General features: G+C 46.9%; 1 protein-coding gene across 1 annotated transcript in view; it reads left to right on the top strand.

Annotated features, from left to right (window-relative positions):
* Positions 1 to 25,143, top strand: part of bmpr1ba (bone morphogenetic protein receptor, type IBa) — a 64,099-nt gene extending 38,956 nt beyond the window's left edge. The window contains exons 5-11 of the mRNA XM_041187580.1: positions 7,978 to 8,074; positions 9,834 to 9,972; positions 10,924 to 11,116; positions 17,866 to 18,163; positions 19,247 to 19,422; positions 22,651 to 22,781; positions 24,935 to 25,143. Of these exons, the coding sequence (XP_041043514.1) occupies positions 7,978 to 8,074; positions 9,834 to 9,972; positions 10,924 to 11,116; positions 17,866 to 18,163; positions 19,247 to 19,422; positions 22,651 to 22,781; positions 24,935 to 25,060 (1,160 nt within the window). The 3' untranslated portion in view covers positions 25,061 to 25,143. The remainder of the gene's footprint in view (positions 1 to 7,977; positions 8,075 to 9,833; positions 9,973 to 10,923; positions 11,117 to 17,865; positions 18,164 to 19,246; positions 19,423 to 22,650; positions 22,782 to 24,934) is intronic.
* The last annotated feature ends 201 nt before the right edge of the window (positions 25,144 to 25,344 follow it).

Here is a 25,344-nt window from a genome sequence, read left to right as displayed (position 1 = left end):
ATCGAGAAGACAATTAAAGCTGTTAAAGTTCCAATTGTCCCTGAGCTTCCGTGGTCTGTCCAACCTTACGGTTGGCAGCCGGGTGAAACTGCCAGGCGGACTTTGCATTTTTGATGAAATGTCATCCAAGGGCGGGATGAGGTTTCTGTTATTGAATTAATAAAAAAAATGTCTGGACAGAATTTTCATCATGTATATGTTCAGGTGACTGATGGTGATGTGTCTGACTGTCAGTCAAACATCTTTTTTTTGCCCTGTCTTCAAAATTTGTAGAATCAATCGACGACAGGTTGAAAGAAAATGGAAAAGATACACCTTGGGCGGAATTTAATCCAACCTGTTCTGGCGGGAAACATGGTGGCTGTGCCCACTTAACCACGAGTCTCCTGCAGCAGGAAAATCTCCCAAGATTAAGTCAGAAGTGGGAAGAGATCCTTCTGGGAAACTCGCCCATTCAGGCAGCAGGATGTCAATCAGGCTCATTAATGAGCCAATTGACACCAACTATCCCTGAGCCCACCAGCATTTAATAGTAGCTCAGGGATTAAACGGGCGTTGCACGGCTTTCCTGTGTCCCTTGTAGTCCCCTATCAGGGAGGGTCCCTCATTGTCAGGCACTCAACTGAAAGCCAATCCCGCACCCCCCCTCCCCCCCCACCCCACGTCCCTCTCGCCCCTGAACTCCCCGCAACCTCACTCCTGTGACCCCTCCACCTAGTGATCCCCTTCCCGCTCTCTCTCACCTGTGCCCAGGGATCCAACAAAGGATTCTTGGTGAACTCCCAGCAGCAGCCACCACTCCCAGTGGCACTGCCAGCAGTGGAGAGCAGCCAGCCTCTGATTGGCCAGCAGCTCCCAGCTGGGTGGGATTTCTTCCGCTGGGGTCCCAAGCCCATTTCCTTTTACCCTGGGTTTTCTTACAGCAGTGTAGAAAATTCCTGGAGGCTCCTGGACAATCCTGGGGAATTAGCAACCCTATATCTTGGGGATGTTGCTGTAACAATAGAATAGTTAGAGCGGCATCATAACGATACATGAGATTTTTGGAACATGTGTGGGGAAGGTGAGAGCAGGTGTTAGTTTTATGATAGCTCAAGCTTTTTATGATCACCACAGAAACTCAAGACTGACCTATAATCGCCATGTCAAACCTTTATTATTCTTTAGGATGTTCAAGTATTTTTTTCCTTGGATTCTTAACTCCGCAGTGGCAGGGAAGCTGAATGCATTTGACATAATGGGCTGGATTTAATAGTGGAGATGGGGACCTCGTGCATCAGCTGAAGAGCCGACAGGGACCCCGCATTGCCTCTTTTATGGAAATCCCACTGACTTAAGTGCCACTCGGTCACTTAACTGGGCAGTGGTTCCTCCACAGGATCAACATGATCAGGAACTGCAGCATGAGATACATCATTAGAAAATGGCAGTTCTGGGATAAGCAACTCTGCAGAGACATTGGGCATGTCTATTCTAGGTCGATCTGTCACCTCAGGAATTGATGGTTTGATATTAATCACAGGTGGAATAGTTGGCTGTTGGAATGTCTCTCTATCACAAATATGATCCACGTGTTTTTGAACAATTTTGTCATCCACTTCCACCTGGGTTGACCCAGAGACAGTGAGAGGACAGCAATGTATTTCCAAGTCAGGATGGGGAGTGACTTGGAGGGGAGCTTCCAGGTGGTGGTGTTCCCATCCATCTGCTGCCCTTGTCCTTCTAGATGGTAGCGATCGTGGGTTTGGAAGGTGCTGTTGAAGGAGCCTTGGTGAATATTGCAACTGAAAGTGGAGTTTTAAGATCAAACACTGCGTGGCAGTTACCAGACTGACAGAAGTAGTTTGCATTCTTTTTGTTTTGCGCAATTTTTCATCCAAATTTCTTCTCTCCTCTCTAGAATGAAATAAAGGATTTGCACTTATAGCACCTTTCATGACCTCAGGACATCCTAAAGTGATTCAGAGTAAACTAAGCACCTTCGCAGTGTGGTTTTTATTGTAGTTGTATAAGGAAAGGTGAATGCACAACAAGGCCCCACAAACATGCAACAGATAAGTTACCAGATGACCTGTTTTAGTTAGTGACATAAGTTGGGACCGGGTCACTGGGAGAACAATCTCGGCTGACTCTTTGGTGCAGTTCTTTGGAAGTGCTGCATTGTCAGAAGTGTCATCTTTCAGATGAGATATTAAACCCAGGCTAGGACGGCTCTCAGAAACACATAGAAGATCCCACAGCCTCTGTTTTAAAGTAGGGTTGGAGATTTCTCCATGGTGCCCTGACTAGGTATTTATTCCTCAACCAACATCACTAAAATCTAATTATCTGATCATTATCACATTGCTGTTTGTGGGAGCTTGATGTGCACAACTGGGCTGCCATGTTTCCAACATTACAACTGCGCTTACACATCAGAAGTACTTAATTAGCTCTGAAACACAACTTGAAGTCTAGAAAGGTGCCATAGAAGTGCAAACTCTTTATTTTGTGGCCTTCTAGCCACCCATTTAAACCTCTTGAGGTAATGTTAAGAAAAGACAGATTCAGCAGAGTGTCAGACAATCTACCTAACTGTGGATTCCAGACCCCTAATCAGCATATTGTTAGGCCATGGGCGGAGGGGTGAGATGACTCCCCTGTTCTCCCTCTCCAAGTCTGACCATAACAGGGTTTCTTTTTGGATTTAGAGAGGATGTACTTTGCCAATACTGCAGGAGTTCCACTGTTTACATTTTCAGATTGTAAAGGATTAGACAGAGTTTCTCAGGTTAAACAAAGAACATGATAAGTTTATTGAAACTATTTCCTGAATTTAAAAAAAAAACTCGGTAAATCGCACCCACTATTCATACATCACACATTCCTCTGGGTGCTCTCACACACACACACACACACACACACACACACACACACACGTGTACACACACACACACACACAAACACACACGTGTACACACACACACACACACACACACACGTGTACAAACACACACACACACACACACACACACACACACAATCACGTACAGAATAAGAGATTGGGTTTAAGGATTTTTTTTACAGTCTGTTAAGAGGATAAACTGAAGCAATACAGCAGGACAGAAGCTGTTCCTCAGCTGGTCTCGATGTTGCAGCGGTTTTGTTGGTTTGCCTTCCTGGGTGTAGTTGTGTGGAGCAGATTTCCATGTTTCATTCCCAAAAGATCCCGGCTTGCAGTAGATTTCTCTTCTTGGAGATGGTTATTTTGCAAATCTGGGCACAATACGTTGGAGGGAAAGAGAGGAAACAGCTTCAGCAGCCGGCTTCAGTCCAGCATTTGTCTTAATCTCTCTCCTGCTTGGCAAACAGTCCTTTAACGACTAAGATAAAATCAAAAAACTGCGGATGCTGGAAATCCAAAACAAAAACAAAAATACCTGGAAAAACTCAGCGGGTCTGGCAGCATCTGCGGAGAGGAGCACAGTTAACGTTTCGAGTCCGTATGACTCTTCAACAGAACTAAGTAAAAATAGAAGAGAGGTGAAATATAAGCTGGTTTAAGGGATGGGGGGGGGCAGCATTTCACTTGCACTTCCCTCAATTTAGTCTACGGCATTCATTGCTCCCAACGCGGTTTCCTTTACATTGGAGAGACCAAACGCAGGCTGGGTGACCGCTTTGTGGAACACCTTCGGTCTGTCTGCAAGCATGACCCAGACCTCCCTGTCGCTTGCCATTTCAACACTGCAGCCTGCTCTCATGCCCACATGTCCGACCTTGGCCTGCTGCATTGTTCCAGTGAAGCTCAACGCAAACTGGAGGAACAGCACCTCATCTTCCGATTAGGCACTTTACAGCCTTCCGGACTGAATATTGAGTTCAACAATTTTAGATCATCTCTCTCCTCCATCCCCACCCCCTTTCTGATTTCCCCCCTTTTTTTCCAATAATTTATATAGATTTTTCTTTTCCCACCTACTTCCATTATTTTTAAATGTATTTCCATTCATTGTTTTATCTCTACCTTTTAGCCTATTTCGATCCCTTCAACCCCACCCCAAACCCCACTAGGGCTATCTGTACCTTGGTCATCCTGCTTACCACCCTTAATTAGCACATTCCTTTAGATAATATCATCGCCTTCAACACCTCTTTGTCCTTTTGTCTGTGATATCTTTTGGCAACCTCCACCTATCACTGGCCCTCTATCCAGCTCTACTTGTCCCACCCCCCCCCCTTTAAACCAGCTTATATTTCACCTCTCTTCTATTTTTACTTAGTTCTGTTGAAGGGTCATTTGGACTCGAAACGTTAACTGTGCTCCTATCCTTAGATGCTGCCAGACCTGCTGAGTTTTTCCAGGTATTTTTGTTTTTGTTTTGTCTTTTAAAGTACCCTGCTGGCTGTATATTCCAGAGAAATCCTGTGGGCAGTGTTTACCAGTCCTGCCTGTTGTCATTGTTTTAGGACAGGTTATTGCATTTGATGTCTCGTATCAGAAACAGTTGCAGAGTTTCAGGGTAGCGTAAAGCCAACAGGAAATGGGGTCTTCCATATTCCCCAGCAGGTTGAATGTCTTTTTTTTCTCCATCCCACTTGGTGGAATGCAAGCTGTATATTGTAGATGTCTGGGCAGTCTTCACTGTCGTTAGAGGGTTTCAGTTTTTTTAAAAGTCCGGCCAGAAAAAGAAAAATTAGAAATTGTATCTTGAAGAAAAGCACATCCTCGTAACAATGTGCCAGGTAATCACTGGATTTACTTATCCTGCAGGTGGTCATTGTTGTTAGAATAACGGCCGATTTCATGAAAAGGGGGTTCTATTAGCGTTGGTCGTGCAGCAGTACGTGACTTTACTTGGTAAAAGTGGAGAATAAAAAAATCACATCACTTGGAGGTTTGCCACAGCTCTTAAGGTTACACCTGATCCAAGATTAACTCAGCCACTTGTCTAAAATTAGACTGAACGTGCATTTAATTTCCTGTCCATGCTTTGAATGGTGGGCGTACTCATTGTTGCCTAAGAAATATTGTCATATCTAATTGTACAAGAAGCATTATCTGGTGGGTCGTTGTATTTCCTTGGTGCAGATATAACATCACAAGAGAGTAGCCCTCTACATTGCCAGAGCAAGCTCGCCTCCTTGTCATGTCACAGCTCCAGATACACTCTTCCAGCCGACAACTCTCAAACGTGTTTCAAACTGATAGGTACTGACATCTTAAACCATTACAAACCACACATTTCAGAAGGAAATAAAGTGCTGGGCATAAATGTTAAATTGTTGATAAACGATGTAAGAGAGATTGCAGTCAGGCATGCTAGGCACTGATATGAGAATCAAACCCCTAGAGTCATGTCTCAGTTTCAGCTAATACTTCAACGGAGCAGAGACCGTTCACACTGCTTATCTTGTGCTGGTGGTGGGAGAAAGGGATCAGACAATCTTTTCTGTCTCCCTGGGAAATGATTAGATATCAAGATTTTCTTCCAGTGACCATTAATTAGCTTTTGATTTCCTCATGTGGTTGCAGAGATCTGGACAGATTAGGAATTGCCCTGCAAGTATTTTGACAAATAGGGTGCTCCACGTGAAGGGGCTGTCTTTTTCAAGCAGAAGTGCACGGCAGTAAGGGAATATTCCCCCCAGGACCGACCTAGTCTTCACTTTTTCATGGCTACCAGAAAGTGGAAATCTAATAGCTTTATGTCAGGAGAGATCAATGGGTGTAGGATTCTTCACATTCATCTTCTTCAGCGTTTCCTTTGTGGTCAGAATCTGGTTGGCAGCATTGAAGCTGATGAGTGTTGAAGGACAGCAGATAATACACCTGATGAGCATTGATGAAGATGATGAAGTAGGTCCTCTTTTATTTTTCTCTCTTCTTAGGCCGTCTCCTGGGATTGAGGATGACTCGCCTCCGGCCCTGTTTGTAGGGTCCTGAGATGGTTGATAAGTCCAATGTGCGACCTGCGGACTCTGCCGCATGCGGGACAGGTGGCGATGAAGGGTTGGGCGGTTGGGTTATTTGGAGGTTTGTGCGGATGCTCCGACACCTCGACTTCACCTCCACACGTTCCCGATGAACCCTCTCGACCTGTTCGGTGCCTTCCCGAATGAGCCTTGTTCATTTTGGTTGGTCACAGGCCGAGGTTTCCCATGAGTCAGCGGCGACGTTTGATCTCTTCGGAGATGCTGTGGGGACATTACTGGAGTGTTTCCACTGCCCTTCTGGGAACCTCCTGCGCGACCAAGTTCCGAGTGGAGCAGTTGCTTCAGGAGTCTGGTGTCAGGCCTAGGAACTTTGAGTGATTAGCACCTTGATGCTGGGCAAGTTGGCTTGAGAGAGGACGCTGCTGTCGGACCGCCATTCTTGTCACCAGATTTGGAGGGTATTGCAAAGGCACCACCGGTAGTACCGCCCCAGTGGTTTAATTGAACAGAAATGAGAATTGGGAATAGCAGATTACATCACATGGGTTCCCTATCTTTGGCTGTGAATCTGAACTCTCGACAATGTGCTTCATTTAAATCATGCCATCCGAAAGTGCTTCAAACTTGAGGGATGACTTGGGTGACTTCTGTGGAAGTTTGACTTTTCACCAGGGTGTGCAGAAGGTAGAAAAGTGTCACAGACCAGATTCAGGAGGTCTAAGCTAGAGGATTTGCAAGCTTCAAAGCTGAGGCCAGACCAGCACCAGAACATCTGGAATCTGGCCTGTTATTTCTCTGCACACTATTGGCTGCATTTAGTGCAGGAGGCCCTGAAAGTAGGCGGGGCGGGGGGGTGGGGGGATCGCTTTGGTAGTGAGTGTGACCTGGCACAGCGGGAGGCAGGGGTGCATCTTGCCGGCGCAGCCGATTAAGTGGCTGCCGCTGGGGCTGCTGTCCATATTAAGGACGGCCACACCGCACCCCCTCCACACACACACCCACCCTCCCCCCCAAAACAGCTGCCAGCCAATCAGAGGGCTGTCAGCCCACCAGCGCCACCAGGTGCGGTGGCCACTGCTGGGACTGCACCTGCGGGATGAGGGGACCCTCTCAGGCAGGTAAGTGGAGTCTGGAGGTGCCAGGGCCAGTCAGGCAGGTCCTGATGAGGAGTTGGGGGGGGTGCGTTGCTGAGGACTTGTGGCACCGTTGCCTTGGCTATTGCCCCCCCCGCCTTGGCCAAAGACTGCCTGAAAAGAGTGAAATCGGGTGTGAGATCAAACAATGTCTATGTTCGTGTGGTTTTGTTTTCACATTAATCCACAATGGACCTAATTTGGGCTTTAAATTTCAACTTCAGCTCCACCCTACTCCTTATGAAAGCAACGCTTTCTACAGTTTGAGTGGGTGAAAACTCCTTATCTTTCATGTACAACAGACTAGGAGCAACGAACCAGGCTACATGAGTACACAATGGAAGAGAAATATTTCAGCGATAATGACCTTTTGACGATGGCGTCTATGAAAAAGTATTTCCAAATCTGTAGATTAGACACTTGAACCATGCATCAATAATAAATACTTTGATTAAAAAAGGAATTCCAGGATTCTTGATAAGTAAACTTTTACTGGGTGAAAGTTCTCTGTGCTCCTCTAATTTTAACCTCTTGAGCATCTCCAGTTTCCTTTTCATCACCATTGGTGCTTGTTCCTTCCACAGATGGGGACTGAAGCTCTTCAATTCCCTCCCTAAATTTCTCCGCGCTCTACCTTTCCCTCTTTCCATTGAACAAATGGAAGTTTTAGTCACCTGTCCTAATAGGTGTCCAATTTTGTCTGATAACTCTCTCTCCTGAGAAGTGCCCTGGGACATTCTTACTCCATTAAAGATGCTCTACAAATGCAAGTTGTTTTTTCTCAATTATCTTACGTCTTTACTCAGACTTAAAAAAAACGAAGTCCGAGACTTGTTGAATGAAAGGATTGCTCCCTATAACATGTTCTTGGTCTGTTTGAGTGCTGCAAAGTTTTTTATTCTGATTCACCCTCTATGTCTTTGCACAGATTTTGTAGATGGAAGCAGCCACCACATAGCTCTGCTGATCTCCGTCACAGTTTGCAGCATCGTTCTTGCTCTCCTCATCATATTCTGCTACTTCAGGTTCGTTCCATGCTGATAACCATGTTTGATTTTATTGCAGTGATTATCAATTGGTTAATTCAGCAAAAGCATTCCCTCTCTTTTCACTATAATTTTCTCTCACTTCCCCTCCTGTTCTTCTAACTCATACCAAGTTCCATTCGTCCATCAGTCCTTTGTTCTGGTTGACCTATATTAGCTCCCAGTTTGTGATTTTAAAATTCACATCCTTGTTTTCAAAGGCTCACCCCCGCCCCTCTATTCACCTGCCTACTACTCTGTTCAACTCTCCAGTGACATGACTGAGAGCAGGGTCAACGTGTGGAGTCAGACCCAGCACTCCATCGCCCACCACACTGCTCCTGATACCCTGTCACTCTGCATCCCACATACTGTCACATTGCTCTCCAACGCTGGGTCACTCCTCTCTCCAACGTCGGTCATTCCTCTTCCGGACGCTCGGCCACTCCTCTCCCGGACGCTCGGTCACTCCTCTCCCCGACACTCGGTCACTCCTCTCCCCAAAGCTCGGTCACTCTCCCTGACGCTCGGTCACTCCTCTGCCCGACGCTCGGTCACTCCTCTCCCCGACGCTCGGTCACTCCTCTGCCCGACGCTCGGTCACTCCTCTCCCCGACGCTCGGTCACTCCTCTCCCCGACGCTCGGTCACTCCTCTCCCCAACCCTTGGTCACTCCTCTCCCCAACCCTTGGTCACTCCTCTCCCCGACCCTTGGTCACCGCTCTCCCCGACGCTCGGCCACTCTTCTCCCCGACGCTCGGCCCCTCCTCTCCTGACGCTCGGCCCCTCCTCTCCCCGACGCTTGGTCACTCTTCTCCCGGACGCTCGGCCACTCCTCTCCCCGACGCTCAGTCACTCCTCTCCCAGAAGCTGGGTCACTCCTCTCCCGGACACTCGGTCACTCCTCTCCCCGACCCTTGGTCACTCCTCTCCCCGACCCTTGGTCACTCATCTCCTCGACGCTCGGCCACTCCTGTCCCCAACGCTCGGTCACTCCTCTCCCCGATGCTGGGTCACTCCTCTCCCCGACCCTCGGTCACTCCTCTCCCTGGCACTCTCAGTCCGTGCTCCCACACTTGGTCACTCGGTCATTCTGCTCCCTGACACTTGGCTGGTGATCCCCACTTGATGCAGAAACATGATAGTAAGTGACAGCAAACTTCTTCCTGTGGCAGCTTTCGCTGTTGTGTCCAGAATCTAAACCTGCACAAGTGAACACTAGTTTTCTTTTGCTGCCTTCTATAATTTTGTCTGAACAGATGCAGTGGTTCTCAAAGCCAGTGCCATTGTTGATGTGATTCTGTGCGCTACCCCGAGGTGATTATTTGCACCTAACCGCCCGGGGGAATAAAACTGCCCCCACCTCCCTGACACCCACCTGCTCCCTCATGCCCCATCCCAAAAAATCTTTAAAATGTCTTTAAATAGCATCAAGAAATGGTGCAACTTTGGCAGGGGGGTGTCAATCAGACATGATAGGTGTTTATCCTTGGGCTTCCTGTCTTTGTGTTTGACAAATGCCTTACATGAATCTGAGAAAAATATACACCTACAGAAAGATTAATCAACTGGATCATCAAAGGCACAGTGGTGCCTTTCACTCGAGTAGGCCAGGCTGTTCTCAAAGCTTTAAGAAAGCAGCTCTTTGATGAAAAAAAACAACAGAGGAGAAAAGTCCAGAGGACAGTAAACAAGCGCTATTTATACAATGGCTGTTTTCTATCAAAGCCTTTTTGATGATGCCTTGCTCTCTTTTAAGGTATAAAAGGCAAGAGGAAAGACCACACTACAACATGGGCATTGAGCAGGATGAAACCTTCATTCCACCCGGAGAATCCCTCAAGGATCTTATTGAGCAATCGCAAAGCTCGGGCAGCGGTTCAGGGCTCCCTCTCCTGGTAAGCATTCCCTACTTCAAGATTCACACCTCCAGACTGGACCTACCATACCTGCAGCTCCTTAGAGCACTGTGTTCTGCATCTGTGCATCACCATGCAAATGCACCCAGACTCCATTGCTTTCTCTTTCCTCCGATACATTAAAAAGTGATAGTGTCCCTTTGAGACTTGAACACATAACCCAGGCTGACACGTTCTGAAGCTAGTGCCGAGGGAGTGCTGTAGTTTCGGAGGCATGAAGCATTAAAACCGCCCTCTCAGGTGGAGTTAAAAATTAAAATCCCTGTTTCTAAGGAGAGCAGGGGAATTCTCCCCGAAGCCCTGGCCAATAGCTCAACTGAAATCCCTTTAAAAAGAACTCAGACGTACTGTTCCTTATCGCACTGCTGTTGGTGGGAGCTTGCTGTGCACAAATCAGCTGCTGTGCAGCATTCTTCAGTGACTGCACTCCGATGGAGCAAGGAGCAGCAGAAGTGCTCCACCCAGTCCACGAACTGTCTTTTCTGACTTGTTCTCAGCCGCCCCTGATAGCCTTCTACCACCAATCGCACCCCCGCACCCCCCTCCCCTAGGTCCTAATCTTGACCAGTGGCCCCAGTTGAAACTTACAATGGGCACACTGCCTCTGGAAGGGTAACAGTCAGTGATTAACAATTCGCCTGCATTCCCACACTGAGGCGCAATTCGGGGAGAACTTTGGGCCCCCTGGTTTGGGATCTGCTGTCTGTGTATCTGAAAATGGGCCACAACCAGTTTTGTGCCTGCACAGGAACACACACACCAACTCCCTCTCACTCACGTCCACTCACTCACTGGTTAGCTCCCATCTTTCCAATCACACTCTGCTAACTTTTTACCCTGTCCCTTCCTTGCTGACAGGCCTGACTGCATACCTCCTAGTATTTTGAGCAGGGTGCTAAGGATATTGTTGTTTGCGCTTACATCCGACAGGTGCAAAGGACGATAGCTAAGCAGATTCAGATGGTGAAGCAGATCGGCAAAGGCCGGTACGGTGAAGTCTGGATGGGGAGATGGCGTGGTGAGAAGGTTGCTGTGAAAGTCTTCTTCACCATGGAAGAGGCAAGCTGGTTCAGGGAGACAGAAATTTATCAGACCGTATTAATGAGGCACGAGAACATCCTTGGTGAGTCAGGGCAACCTGATGCTCAGCGAAGTCTTGTCTGCACCGCTTATCTTCCCTCCTGTACACGTGGTCTGTGCACAGGGTCCGAGCATTGGCATTAATGCAATGCTGGAGATCGGCCATTTTGAGTTGCCGCCAGCGTTAAACCATAATAACTTGTATTTATATAGCACCTTTAACATAGTGGAACTTCCCAAAGTGCTTCACAGGAGCATTACCAAACAAATTTTAAATTAGGAACGTAAGAAATAGGAGCAGTAATAGGCCATTTGGCCCCTTAATCCTGCTCCGCCATTCAATAAGATCATGGCTGCTCTGACCTTGGCCTCAACTCCAATTTCCTGGCTGCGCAGCCCCCATAACCCTCGACTTGCTATCGTTCAAGAATCTGTCCATCTCAGCTATTTAATATATTCAGTGATCCAACCTCCACAACTCCCTGGGGTAGAGAATTACAAAGATTCATGAACGTCTGAGAGAAGAAATTCCATTTTGAATAGGTGACCACTTATTCTGAAACTGTGCCCCTTGGTTCTAGATTCCACCACAAGGGGAAACATCCTCCAGCATGTACCCTGCTAAACTCTGTCAGAATCTTATATGTTCCAATAAAATCACTTCTCATTCTTCTAAACTCTAATGAGTTTGGACCCAAACTTCTCGACCTTCCCTCATAAGATAACGCCTTCATCACAGGAATCAATCGAATGAACCTTCTCTGAACTGTGTCCAATGCCATTAAATTATATTAAATTAAACGAAATTAAGCGACAGAAGGAGATACTAGGACACGTGACCAAAAGTTTGGCAAAAGAGGTTCTACAGATCAAGGGTCTTAAAAGAGGAAGAGAGGCTTCTAGAGCTTATGGTCTTGACAGCTGAAGGCATGGCCACCAATGATACAGCAATTAAAATCGGGGAGGCTCAAGAGGTCCAAATTGGGGGTGTGCAGAGGTCTCAGATGGTTGCGGGGCTGAAGGAGGTTACAGAGATAGGAAGAGCTGATGAGAAGGTCCAGCCTATGGTGACAACAATCACAAAGTACCAACTGAATCCTAGCTGGGACTGGACTATTTTTCCAAACGGGGTGATGGGCAGGAGGCCGGCGAGTTGGGGCAGGTGGGAGTGGGAGAGCATTGAGAAATCACAGTGGGCTCCATTCTGTCGAGATTTCGCGTAATCGTTGAGTTTTCCAGTTTTCCATTTCCTGAGAGGCCACTGAGAAGCTGTGTCTATTGGCACGAGGGTTGGAGCGAGAGGACACGGATTTAAGGTAATTGGCAAAAGATTCACAGGGTGAAAAATGAGAATTTTCTTTATTTAGCAAGCTGTTATGATCTGGAATGCACTGCCTGATAGAACAGTGAAAGTAGATTGAATAATAATTTACAAAAGGGAATGGGGTATATACTTAGAAAGAAAACATTTGCAGGCCAATTTTTTTTTTATTCATTCATGAGATGTGGGCTCTGTTGGCTGGGCCAGCATTTATTGCCCATTCCTAGTTGCCCTTGAGAAGGTGGTGGTGAGCTGCCTTCTTGAACCGCTGCAGCCCATGTGGTGTAGGTACACCTACAGTACTGTTAGAAGGGAGTTCCAGGATTTTAACCCGGCGACAGTGATATATTTCCAAGTCAGGATGGTGAGAGATTTGGAGGGGAACTTCCAGTTGGTAGTATTCCAATGCATCTGCTACCCCTGTTCTTCTAGATGGTAGTGGTTGTGGGTTTGGAAGGTGCTGTCTAAGGAGCCTTGGTGAATTCCTGCAGTGCATCTTGTAGGTGGTACACACTGCTGCTACTGTGCATCTGTGTTGGAGGGAGTGAATGTTTGTGGATGGGGTGCCAATCAAGTGGGCTGCTTTGTCCTGGGTGGTGTCAAGCTTCTTGAGTGCTTTGGGAGCTGCCCTCATCTAGGCAAGTGGGGAGTATTCCATCACACTCCTGACTTGTGCCTTGTAGATGGTGCACAGGCTTTGGGGAGTCAGTTTGAGTTACTCATTGCAGGATTCCTAGACTCTGACCTGCTCTTGTAGCCACAGTGTTTATATGGCTGGTCCAGTTCAGTTTCTGGTCAATGGTAACCCCCAGAATGTTGATAGTGGGGTATTCAGCAATGGTAATGCCAATGAACATCAAGGGACGATGGTTGGATTCTCCCTTGTTGGAGATGGTCATTGCCTGACACTTGTGTGCCGCGAATGTTACTTGCCAGTTGTCAGCCTAAGCCTGGATATTGTCCAGGTCTTGCTGCATTTGGACATGGACTGCTTCAGTATCTGAGGAGTTGTGAGTGGTGCTGAACATTGTGCAATCATCGTGAACATCCCCACTTCTGACCTGATGATGGAAGGAAGGTCATAGATGAAGTAGCTGAAGATGGTTGGCTGAGGGTAAGCAGGGGATAAGCAGGGCAATACGACTAATTGGTTCTCTTTCAAAGAGCTATGATGGTTTCCTTCTGTGCTTTATTATCTAATAATTCTACTATAATGTGTCCTGCTAAAAGAATAAATAACAAGGTTTACAGTCCATTCATTCCATTGTGTCTGTGCCAACTCTTTGTTGAAACAACCCCAAACTAATCTCCTTTCTTGTCTCTTCCCCAAAAGTTCTGTTTATCTACTTTTCCCTTTAAAGGTACAGGGCACTTTACCCTCAAACACTCCCTCCCAGTAACAACTTTACAGAAAGCAGCTTTGTCTAGCCTCTCCACACTGTCTTCATGATATATTTACGTTGATGACTACTTTGTCACTAATTCCTTGAGAGAAGTAATTCTGAAGAAGAGTTATATGGACTTGAAACGTCAACTCTGTTTCACTCTCCACAGATGCTGTCAGGCCTGCTGAGATTTTCCAGCGTTTTCTGTTTGTTTCAGATTTCCAGCATCCACAGTATTTTGCTTTTATCTTAGCGAGAAATAATTCTCATTCAACACCCTTTGTTATTTTAATAAAAAACCTCTGGTAAAGCTCTTGAACTTTTCAACTCGAGTGGAAAATAGTCCAAAAATATCATGTTCGGCCCCACCCCCCTCCTCTGAAGTGTAGTACCGCATGGCTGTAATCACCCGAGTGAATGTACACTCTGCAGTTCATGCCCTTTCTAAAATGAGGTGCTCTAGTTGTGGCCCAATGATTTCCTAATTCAAATTTCTCATTAAATTTTTGTTCTATGCCCTCCCCTGTGGTAGGTTGGGTGGCGGAGGGCCTTAAATCAGGTGGGAAGGTAACATGTGAGAACCCACCACCTTCCTGCTTCCATCCCGATTAAGTCTGTACCAGTTTGTGGTCAGTCTCCCTGCCCTGCTGCCAACTGAGGCCCGTAGGTGGGCAATTAATGCCCAATTTAGGGTCTTAACCTGCTGCCGCTGGGATTCACTGGGAAGCAGGTGGGGTTTCGCCATATGGGGAGCACAATGGACAAACCCTGTCGGGGTTGCTCGTGAACTCCTAGTGGGTGGGTGGGTGGGGGGGAGGAGGGGTACAGTCCCTCATTCAAAGGCACTCAGTGCCTGATCAAGGGACCCAACATCAGGAGAAGGGGGTCCCACTGAGAGCCACCCCTGCCCTTGGTCCCAACCCTCCTCACCTGCGACCCCTGTCCTGCCCTCGCTCACCTGTGACCTGGGACCCAGCGACAATCCAAGGCTTCAGACACGTGTCGTGGCAGCAGGAGCCACCATCTCCCAGGTGTAGCTCTCTGATTGGCCAAAAGCTTTCAGAGGGTAGGGACTTCCATCCCCGGGTCCTTGATCCCGGGGATGGGGCCGCTGCTGGCCTGAGTGGAACAGGATGTGCCGGGCACTCCCTAAATGAGGCGACAGCCAGGACCCCCGTTGCTACCACAAGATTCTGCCCTTTGTATCTGCCATGTCCACACTATTTTTTCTAATTTTATCTTTTTTTTTAAATGAGAAACAGATGTAGTCAGCAATGTAACTCATTATTTTAGGGTCAGATCATCCTACCCTAATTCTCTTTATTTCAATGGAAGATCCTAGCTCTTTCATAAACATAGTAACTCTCATATAAAGCATCTTTAATGTAGTTAATAAACACCCCCAGGAACTTAACGATGGCAATCATTTAGATCAAGGATAGAATTCGTCCATTACTTATTAAAGGATCTTGCAGGTATGTGCTTTTCCAGCCATTTTTTTCCCATTATAAATTCTTGAGGCCACATTTATATATTGGGAATTGCCTCTTTTAAACACTAAGATAAAAGCAAAAAACTGCGGATGCTGGAAATCCAAAACAAAAACAAAAATTGCCTCTTTTAAGTTTAAGCACATTTGTTATACCTACCGTGCACTGCAGCACCACTACAGGCAGGAGGAGAGAATTGCAATGCAGCAGGTTCAATGCTTAAATGCAGCCCTACTGCCCCCACCCATCTCCAATATTTTGATAACTATTAATTGTAAGCATTCAAAAAAAAACATTTTAAAATGCCCCTGTGACTCCTCCTCTTGGGGTTTTTCTCGCATCAGGGTCCAGGAGATGAATCTGTGATTTCTGAGGAACTCTGGATAATCCTGGAGAATTTCGCAATCCCGTTGGTAACCCTGATTCGGTTGCAGTCTATACCCTTGGTCAGCATTTCCAGACCGAGGAGCATCTGACCGCCATTTCAAAAATGCTTTGCTTCCTTCCAGTAAAAAGCGTTGTGCCGAAATATTTATTCTTGTGTGGATTGGGAAACCCTCTTCTGTGCTTGTGTCATGATCATCTATAGATATGGCGCACGTCTTTGTTACGTTCTCTCTTCTATTCAACCTCCAAGCTTTTGCCCATTAATTGAATGTTAATAATTGATAAATTGATGAATGGAGGTCTTGTGGTGCAATGGGTAGCGTCCCTGCCTCTGAACCAGAAGCTCTGGATTCAGGTCCCCCTTCAGGACTTGACGGCCAAGGATGGAACATTCATAACACAGCCAAACAGATGGAGTATTAACCTGCAAAATCCTTCCAACACACGTCATTGGCAGGTGGTAAGAGCAGGAGCGACTCCTGGTCGGCCATGTGATGGAAAGCACTTGGAGCCTCCACCATCACTCTCCTTAGCTCTGGACCACAAAGCTGCATGTTGCCACAGGAACTTGGACTCCTTGTGGGTAGATGGGATGATGGCTGCAGTTGGCTGGACGGGCAGTGCAGATAAACCTGGTGCCACTGGCATGGGGTTCGATCCCCGTTCCGGCTGGGACGGACTCGGGACCTGCCTCCTTGCCCTGCCCCGTGGTGGAGGTCTTGGTGCCGTGGGTCAGACCTGCCTTTGGGCAGTGAACTGAAAAAGAAGAAATTACTAATAAAGAGCTGGGTTAAACAAGGTGATAGCTCAGATATTGACAGACCTGATGTCTTCCAACTGGGCGAATATGTTTTGATATTACAATAATAGATGCATAAATTTCGTATTATTACTCAAGGGGTCATAGTGTGTCCTTAGCGATGGCCCCTCCCTTGTCCACTGCTGCCATTTGTTTGCTCCAGACAGGTGTCAAAGTTTAAATAATGTTGGATATATTCTGGGGCTCGGAGAGCTGAGTAAATCAGTCTATCAAAGTCATGCAGATTGCTCCCTCAGCTCAAGTTGACTTTCAGAATGTATGAAATCTAATCCTCGCTCCTGATTTTCCACAATTCACTGGAGTATATTGGCTTTGTTTTAGGTGCCTCTCTTTCAGGTGACCTTGTAGCACTGATCGCTGAGTTCAGACCCAGTGGGACCTCACATGATCTTCAGTTAAAACCTTAACAAATGAGGAAAGAGGCTGAATGTCACAGTCAAAATGTCAATATTTCCCATCATTTTAAGCACTGAGAGCATGACATTAACCCAGAAGAGACCCCCCACCCCCACACTCCATATTTCACTTGCTTTGCTGCTCCACATTATCGAAGCTCATTGGAATCTGCCTTGCAGCTTACAAAGCAGGTTACAGGAACTTACTGCAGTATTTCACATGTGGCAGAGTTACTCAGTCAGTCACTGATCTCAACGATGCCGTTGTCACAAAAAAAGAAGATTGAAAAGTGACCTGATAGAAGCCTTTAAAATTATGAAACGGTTTGATAGGATTGGCATAGAGAAGACGTTTCCACCTGAGCGGAGACCAGAACTCGAGGACATAGATGTAAGACAGTCACTAATAAATCCAAAAGCGGATTAGGGAGAATCCTTTACCCAGAGAGCGCTGAGAATACAAAATCAGTCCATGCCAGTGTTTATATTCCATACTACCCTCCTCCAACTCTATTTACTTAATCTCATCCTATCAGCTTATCCTTCTATTCCTTTCACCTTCAGGTGTTTATCCAGCTTCCCCTTAAATGCATCTATACTATTCACCATAGCTATTCCCTGTGGTGACAACTTGCACGTTGTCACCACTCTGTGGGTAAAGAAGTTTCTCCGGAATTCCCTATTGGATTCATTAGTGACTGTCTTATATTTATGGCCCTGAGTTTTAGTCTCCCCCCGAAAAGAGGAAACATTTTATCCATATCTTCATAATTTGGAAAACCTCTATTAAATCTCCCCTTAATCTTCTCTGCTTTAAGGAGAACAACCCCTGCTTTTCCAGTCTCCCACGTAACTAGAGTCCCTCATCCCTCGTACCTCAACACTCTCTACAGGGCCTTGAAATCCTTCCTAACTGTTGACAGGATAATTTGCTCAGTGTTTAATCAGCTAATTTGTTTGAATATTGCTGACACTTCTGGTTTTTTTTGTTTAGGCTTCATTGCTGCTGACATCAAAGGAACAGGATCGTGGACCCAGCTGTACCTGATCACAGACTACCATGAAAACGGATCTCTTTACGACTACTTGAAGTCCACGACCCTTGATACAAAAGCCATGCTAAAGCTGGCATACTCGACAGTCAGTGGGCTCTGTCACTTGCACACGGAGATCTTTGGTACACAGGGAAAGCCAGCCATTGCCCACCGGGACCTGAAAAGCAAAAATATCTTGGTGAAAAAGAACGGGATGTGCTGTATCGCGGACCTGGGCCTGGCTGTTAAATTTATCAGGTGAGTTACGCACCTTTTAAAAGCTGCAAACTCTCACCGATTTTGTTAGGTGCCAATTTCCCTCCCTCCCCACTCCCTTTCCTTAATATTAGTGGAAATAGCAGTTAAATTTCGAGTGCTGTGCAAATGTTAGAGTCACAGGTTTTAAATTTGCAAGAGTTATCTTCTTCCCTTTCCTTGCACTGAGCTCTTGCAAAAAAAGGGGGAACCCACACCATCCTCTGAAATTCCTGGTGGGAGTGTCAATCCTGTGGGACGCTCAGTTCAGAGAGTGCAGGATGTACCAAACGCCATGTAGAGGGCGAGTTGACCTCAGAATAGAAGGCCATCTGATTTTCCATCCCCCTCTCTCTCTCTCTCTCTCCCTGTTGGAGGGTTTGCTCTCCTCTCAGACTCTCTCTTCCATAGTACATACCTGCATAAAATGTACAGCGCAGAAACAGGCCATTCAGCCCAACTGGTTCATGTTTAGACTCGATACCTCCCCCCTTCCAACTTCCTCTAACCCTATCAGTGCATCGTAGGGTCAGAGATTAGCACAGCACGGAAATAGGGTGCTCGGCCCATTGAGTCCGTGCTGGCTCTCTTGAAGGGCGATCCATTTGGCCCCACTTTCCCCGCTCTTTCCACATATCCCTGTGATTTTATTTTGCTTTGGGTGTTAATCCAAATCCCTTTTGAAATCTATTATTGAACCTGCATCCACCAGCTAATGCATTCCAGATCCTAGCCATTCGTTGCGCAAAAATGGTTATCCTCATGGGGCGACCCCATTCATCCTTCTATTCAATCTCCCTGACCTGGCTTCTCCTTAACCTCTGTGACACTGAAGTGAGACCACTTTCTCCAATCCTGTTATTTCAGTGTCTGGTCAGGTTTCTGATTCTGGATTCAGTCTGCATTTACACTCCCAACTGCATTTGTAGTGGCAATATACCTGTGCCTATCTCCGTGTGTCTAGTTACACTGCACTGGGATTGCTTGACATGTCCCTCGACAAAGGGACATTTAAAGAAATTATCATTGAGCAATGTCATGAGAGGTAAACCAAGGAAATTAACTCTTTTCCGTGCTCCTCTACAGCGACACCAATGAAGTGGACATACCCCTCAACACCAGGGTAGGCACAAAACGCTACATGGCTCCAGAAGTGTTGGATGAAACTCTCAATCGAAACCATTTCCAATCATACATCATGGCAGACATGTACAGCTTTGGTCTAATCCTCTGGGAGATAGCTCGTCGTTGTGTGTCTGTGGGTAAGGCTATCCTGTGTCTCTTGTTCTATTTATATTGTTACGATCTCCATGGGGGGAACCATAAAGCAAAATAACTAAACTCACTGTATTAACACTCAAATGAAGAAATTACGAACAAGATTTCACTATTTGTAACTTTTACTTTAACATGAATCAGAATCAACATGAATTAAACATCAATTAACATGCAAATGGTACTTCAAATGAAAAGGTAAATTTTACTTTAAATAGTCGATACAAAAAGATTACATTTTACAAAACCACAAACACCCGTGTCACTCCCCACAGACATGTGGCACCATGTGCAGTTCCAAATTTCTCGAGCTCAGCCTCTGGTACGTAGGATTTCCTGTCTTTCCTGCTCAATAAATTTGTCCCTTGAATTGTATTCAGCAGCAGCCACATTCAATCCAGGTCTCCAGAAAAGGTCATCGCCCAAACTGCACACTCCTGCAGCACCTCCTTAGTTAGGCTAATGACAATCCTGATGGCACGGATTCCCCCGAGACTCCTTTATCTATCTCTTTAATAAACCCTGTTAAACGGTCTGATTGGCTCTGGTAAAACTACGGTGGTGTTAAAATTGTCCAATTCACAGTCTCTCCTCCGACTCTGCCTCCAGCTTTCGGTCCTATTTAACTGTATTACAAACACAACGTCTTATAAACGTGCCTTCACTGTTCTTCCCTCAGCCCGCAGCCTTCCTTTGTCTGCAGCTCCCAGTTTTGTCTGGCCACAGGGCTTCCATCTTAACTTCCTTCCTGTTGGTACGGCTTTCAGGTCAAGGGTCACCATGTCACATAGGCCGCATTTCTTGTTATCCAAGTAAATTACAATTGACCCCTTTGACAATTGATACAAACTCTTTATGAGTCATTTTCAAACATTCTCAAAAACAATTGCAGATTCTACAGACATTGTAAAGAAATTACACATTTTCCTTATTGTCCTGAATCCGGATCGAACATCATCACAGGAGCAGAGGGAGAAAATATGAACAATTGTCATCTATATGGCGGCTTTAACATAGGGCAGAATTTTTCCCTTGGTGGACGAGCCCAGCTGGGGGTGGTCGGGAAGCCATTTGCGGCCTGCGATCGGCACCGCACCGCGATTTCACGCTGGTGGGCCGATTAAAACCCGCCCAGCATGAAACATGAGCGGCAGCGCTGAGCGCTGCTAGTGTGGGTGGGGGTGTGGGTAGGGATGGGAGTGTGAGCGGGCCGTGGCGCAAACTTCGAGCCCGCGCCTGAGTGAGCGCTGCATAATCTCACTGAGGCACGGAGCTGCTTCAGGGAGATGAAGAGATATAATATAAAAAAATAAAGAAAATAAAAATGTAATAAAACACAGTCCCTGCTCATGTGACTCTGCCACATGAGCAGGGACATGTTACTAATGGAAAATTAAAGCTTTTATTTTTGTTTGCTTTTTGGAAACCTCATCCCGCCTGTGGATGAGGTTTCCAAAAAAAATGTAAAGGCCGCTTGGCCTTTTTGCCTGCCCGCCAACCATTAGGTTGGACGGGCAGTGAAAAATTTATGTTAATTGATTACTTAATGGCCTTAACAAGCCTTTGATTGTCGGCAGGCGCACCCCCTGACTGAACTATCGCGATTTTGTGCATTGACGCCAGCACACTCGGCCGACATCAACGCGCGTCATTTCACGCTCGAGCTGGGCGGGCGCATGCCTGCCCACCGAGCCAGAATATTTCTGCCCATAGTGAACTGTCCCAGGACACTTCAGAGGAGTGTTACCGCCCAGGATTTGACGCCGAGTCACATAAGGAAATATTAGGACAGGTGACCAGGTTTTAAAGAGCGTCTGTGAGGAAGAAAGAAAGTGAGGTACCGAGGCGGAGAGATTTCAGATGGGCATCCCTGAGCTCGGGGCCGAGGCGGTTGAAGGCACGTTTGCCGATGATGGGACAGTTAAAATCGGGGTGTGCAGGAGGACAGTATTGGAATAGCGCAGATATCTCAGAGGCTTGTAGCTTTGGAGGAGGTTAGAGAGATAAAGAGGAGTGAGACCCTGGTGGAACTAGAAAGGAGGGCTGAGACTGTTGTAACTGGGCGTTGTTAATATATAGAGCTGCTGAAACAAGGTACATAGATGGAGTGAAGATACAATTCAGCCATGAGCTAAGTGGATGAAGAACAGGCTGAAGAAGGGTTTACTCATGACCCCACGATTATTTAATGTATTTTTCATCTAATTTGCTTGGAGTTAATTGCACAAACTGCTCGAGGGAGGAAGGGGGGAGGGCAGGTGGCACCCAAAGTTGCCCCATTTACCCCCTTCTGAAGGTAACAGAGAATAGATTGTGACTTTCAGAGCAATATTGCCCATGAGGAGTTCGCGATTATGATCATAGATAAAAGTTAGTGGCTGTGGCCGTTAGAGTTTGGTGCTTTCAGAGTCATATAATGTCTGACAAACAGTAACAGTCGGAGTGGAGTTTGGAGTTGTTTGAAAAAATTAGGTGTGTGTGTGTGTGTGTGTGTGTGTGTGTGGATGAACTAGTTATAGGGCTGGATATTTTGCAGCTCACTGTTACTGTCTGGTGAGGAACAGCCATGTGGATATCAATAAAAATCATCTTGTGGACTAATTCACAGTAAAAATGTCACACGCTGGCTTTTGTTCAAATGAGTATTTTTTTCACAGTGACAAATGTAAACAATCCCGACATTTCATACATATTTTTTATAAGATGCACCTTTCAATGCTGCTTGAGATGCCTAGAGGTTGGCAGTGTGGTCAAACGTGGCAGCAGACCACACTCTCTGTGCCAACAGGACATCAGTTTATGGCACCCTATTTTCAATACAAGGTGCCCCCCCCCCCCATTGCCCCTTTAAGATAAAAGTATGTGGAGGCATCTCACACTTACACAAGTGTTGGGATCTTCCTGTGCTCCCTCCACCCACTGCTCCCCGCTGTACTACCTTCAGAAACCAGGTGACATCTGGACCCAGGCTTCCAAGAGGAGTTCCAGCAGGGTTGGGGGCAGGGAGAGCTGAGCTACATCTGTTTCGAAGCCTGTTCTGAACAGTTGGTTAGAAACCAAGGTTGGCGTAACCTTGAGAGCAGGCCGCACTTGCCAAGGGATTTATGTCATGCGTGAAACACTGATTCGGGGAGCTGGAATTTCTAGGGTTACGTTTTGTTAGAAGGCATCTTGTATTTGTGGTTTGTCAAAGCTGCATCAATTTCTGTCTGCAGGTATTGTTGAAGAATACCAGCTCCCATATCATGACTTAGTGTCCAGCGACCCATCCTTTGAAGATATGAGGGAAGTTGTGTGCATCAAGCAGCTGAGACCATCTTTCCCCAATCGATGGACTAGTGACGAGGTAAGGTGCATGCTTGTTAACGGCGAGCATTAGGACAATATATCGCCCTGCCCTTTGTGAAACCAGAATTTAAATTCATCCCGGACCAATGAGTGGATACCCTCCTCTTAGCTGGGTGCCAGAATCCTTCGTAAAAATGGGTCACAACATGGAACCCAATTCGACAATAGAAGGGACAGTCTCGCTCATAGGGTGCAGAGGAAATGGATAAAACCCAAACTGGAACTATTCGACTTAGCATTAAAGCTCGTCATGAGGGCAGACTAGAAATTTCACCAAAAGTAGCGAGGTAAGTTAATTTGGCCCTTCACAAAGTTAGAAACTGAAGAAACAGGTTCATTTCTGGAGGGGTAGAATTGAAAAGCAGAGCGGTTATGTTGAATTTGAACTGAACCTCGGTTGAGCCACACTTGGAGTACTGTGGCCAGGTCTGATCTCCCTATTATATAAAGGGAGATAGAGGCACTGGAGATGTTGCAAAAAATAAAAAGAAAAAGATTTAATAAAATGATAGCAGAACTGAAATGTTATAACCGTCAAGAAAAATTGAATGGACTGTAACTCTTTACTCTAGAAAAGGGGAGATTGAGGGGTGACCTGACAGATGTCTTTAAAATTTTAAGGGAGTTGAAAGGGTAGTTTTAGAGACGATGGGTGGGATCTTTTGGAGGTGGCAGGGGCCTTGACTGTTGGATGGAGACCTGGCGAGGCTGCTGTGTCATCTCTTCCCAGGAAGGCCTGTCGCATCTTGTTCTACTCAGGCTTTTGACAGGCCAGCGATGGGCCTACCCCTGGCATCAAGAACCTTGGGGGGACGGGGGCGTGGCGGGTGGAAGTCCTGCCCACCGAGAGCTGCCAGCCAATCGGGTGGGGTGCTGCAGGGGGAAGGGGGTGAACGGGAGTCGGCAGTGAGGGCAGAGGGATGACTCTCAGCAGGCCTTCCCCTTTCCCAATGCCAGTCCGTCATTCAGGTACTGGAGCATTTTGAACAAGCACCACCCCCCACCCCCCACCTCATCAGTGGGAACCTATAAGCATCCCCATCGAGTTTGCTTGTTGTACTCCCCCCGCCCCCACCTGCCGCTGGGTCAGTACCAGCGGTGGAGGGACGAGGCCCTTAGGTGTCCACTGGTTGGCCACTCAAGGGCTTCAATTGGCGGCGGGACAGGAAGGCTGTCCATGGGCCTTTCCCACCACAGATTCATCAGGGTGGAGGCGGGAAGGCGGCAGGGTCCACACCAACCGCCCTCCTGCCTGACGGAAATGCCCCCTGCCTCCAAACCCACCACGGGGAAGGGCACACGATTCCGCCCGATGTTCCCACCTCCTGGGAAAGCCAGGGCTGGGGGCCGTAAACATGGGAGAGCCACCGGACAAATTCAACAGAAAACTTTCCCCACTGCCTCCGAGTCCTCGGATAGCTTGTGCTATAGCCAGTCATCCTAACTGCCTCCACCCCTGTCTCAGCTCATCCACGTCGGACCCCCTCCCTACCTTTGCTACCTCTGGACATGCTGGCTCCGCTGCTCTCCTGGCTAGCCGCTCATTTCCTTCATGACCTTCAGCCCATCTAAACCCCTGCTGTCTGGACCCTACCCCACCCTAGGCTATGTCCGCCCATCACACCATTCCTTGCTTCCGGTCGCCTAACAGCCCTAATTTGTATTTAAATCACTCTATCGCCTTGTCCTGCCTTCACTCGGCAACGTGCCTCAGCTCCTGCTCCCAAAACTGGCCTCTGGAAATGGGAATCGTTCTGCAATTGGCCACCATGCCTTCAACAACCCAAAGTCCAACTCTGTGGGATTACTCCGGTAATTCCCTCCATTTTCATCTCCTTGTTTAGGACCCTCTTTAAAACCCATGGAGAGATGAAAACCAGGGATACACAAGAGACTAGAATAGAATAGGAGGAGTGCAGAGATCTCGGAGCGCTCTGGGGTTGGAGGAGGTTACAGAGATAGGGAGAGGTGAGGCATGGGGGTATTTGAACATAAAAGATTTCAGTCACATGAGGCAATTGCCACATGTTCGTTTGCTGGAAGAAACCAAGGGGCGGTAGTGCCAAGAAACAGTAAAAACTGACAGTCTGCTTTGGTGAGTTGCCAAGAGCCATGGTCTTCACTGATTTGTTTGTCTCTTTGCCTCCTCAGTGTTTGAGACAAATGGGGAAAGTGATGACAGAAAGCTGGGCACACAACCCAGCCTCCCGGCTAACAGCACTCCGAGTGAAGAAAACATTGGCTAAAATGTCCGAATCGCAAGATATAAAGCTCTGATGCAACATCAGAACTCCGCTCAGTCCTAGAGACCCTCACGTAGCACCTAACCCATCAAAGCTGGGAGGGAGAGTGACAGCCTTTCAACCCTCCCCAAACTACCTTTCCATTTTAAGTCATCTCAGTCTCACTGCCGTTGGTATGGCGGTGGGCCAATTAACGAGGGAGAAATGAACTGTCGCAACCACCAGAAATGGCAAAAGGAGCATCCATCGGATATTTTCTTGCTTGCATATTGTCAAAAGCAACAGGTATTCAGAGTTTAATGCAAGAGAGGTTGCATG

Source organism: Carcharodon carcharias, chromosome 1, assembly GCF_017639515.1.
Source record: "Carcharodon carcharias isolate sCarCar2 chromosome 1, sCarCar2.pri, whole genome shotgun sequence".
NCBI lineage: Eukaryota > Metazoa > Chordata > Chondrichthyes > Lamniformes > Lamnidae > Carcharodon > Carcharodon carcharias.
This window is presented reverse-complemented; position numbering and strand designations above follow the sequence as displayed.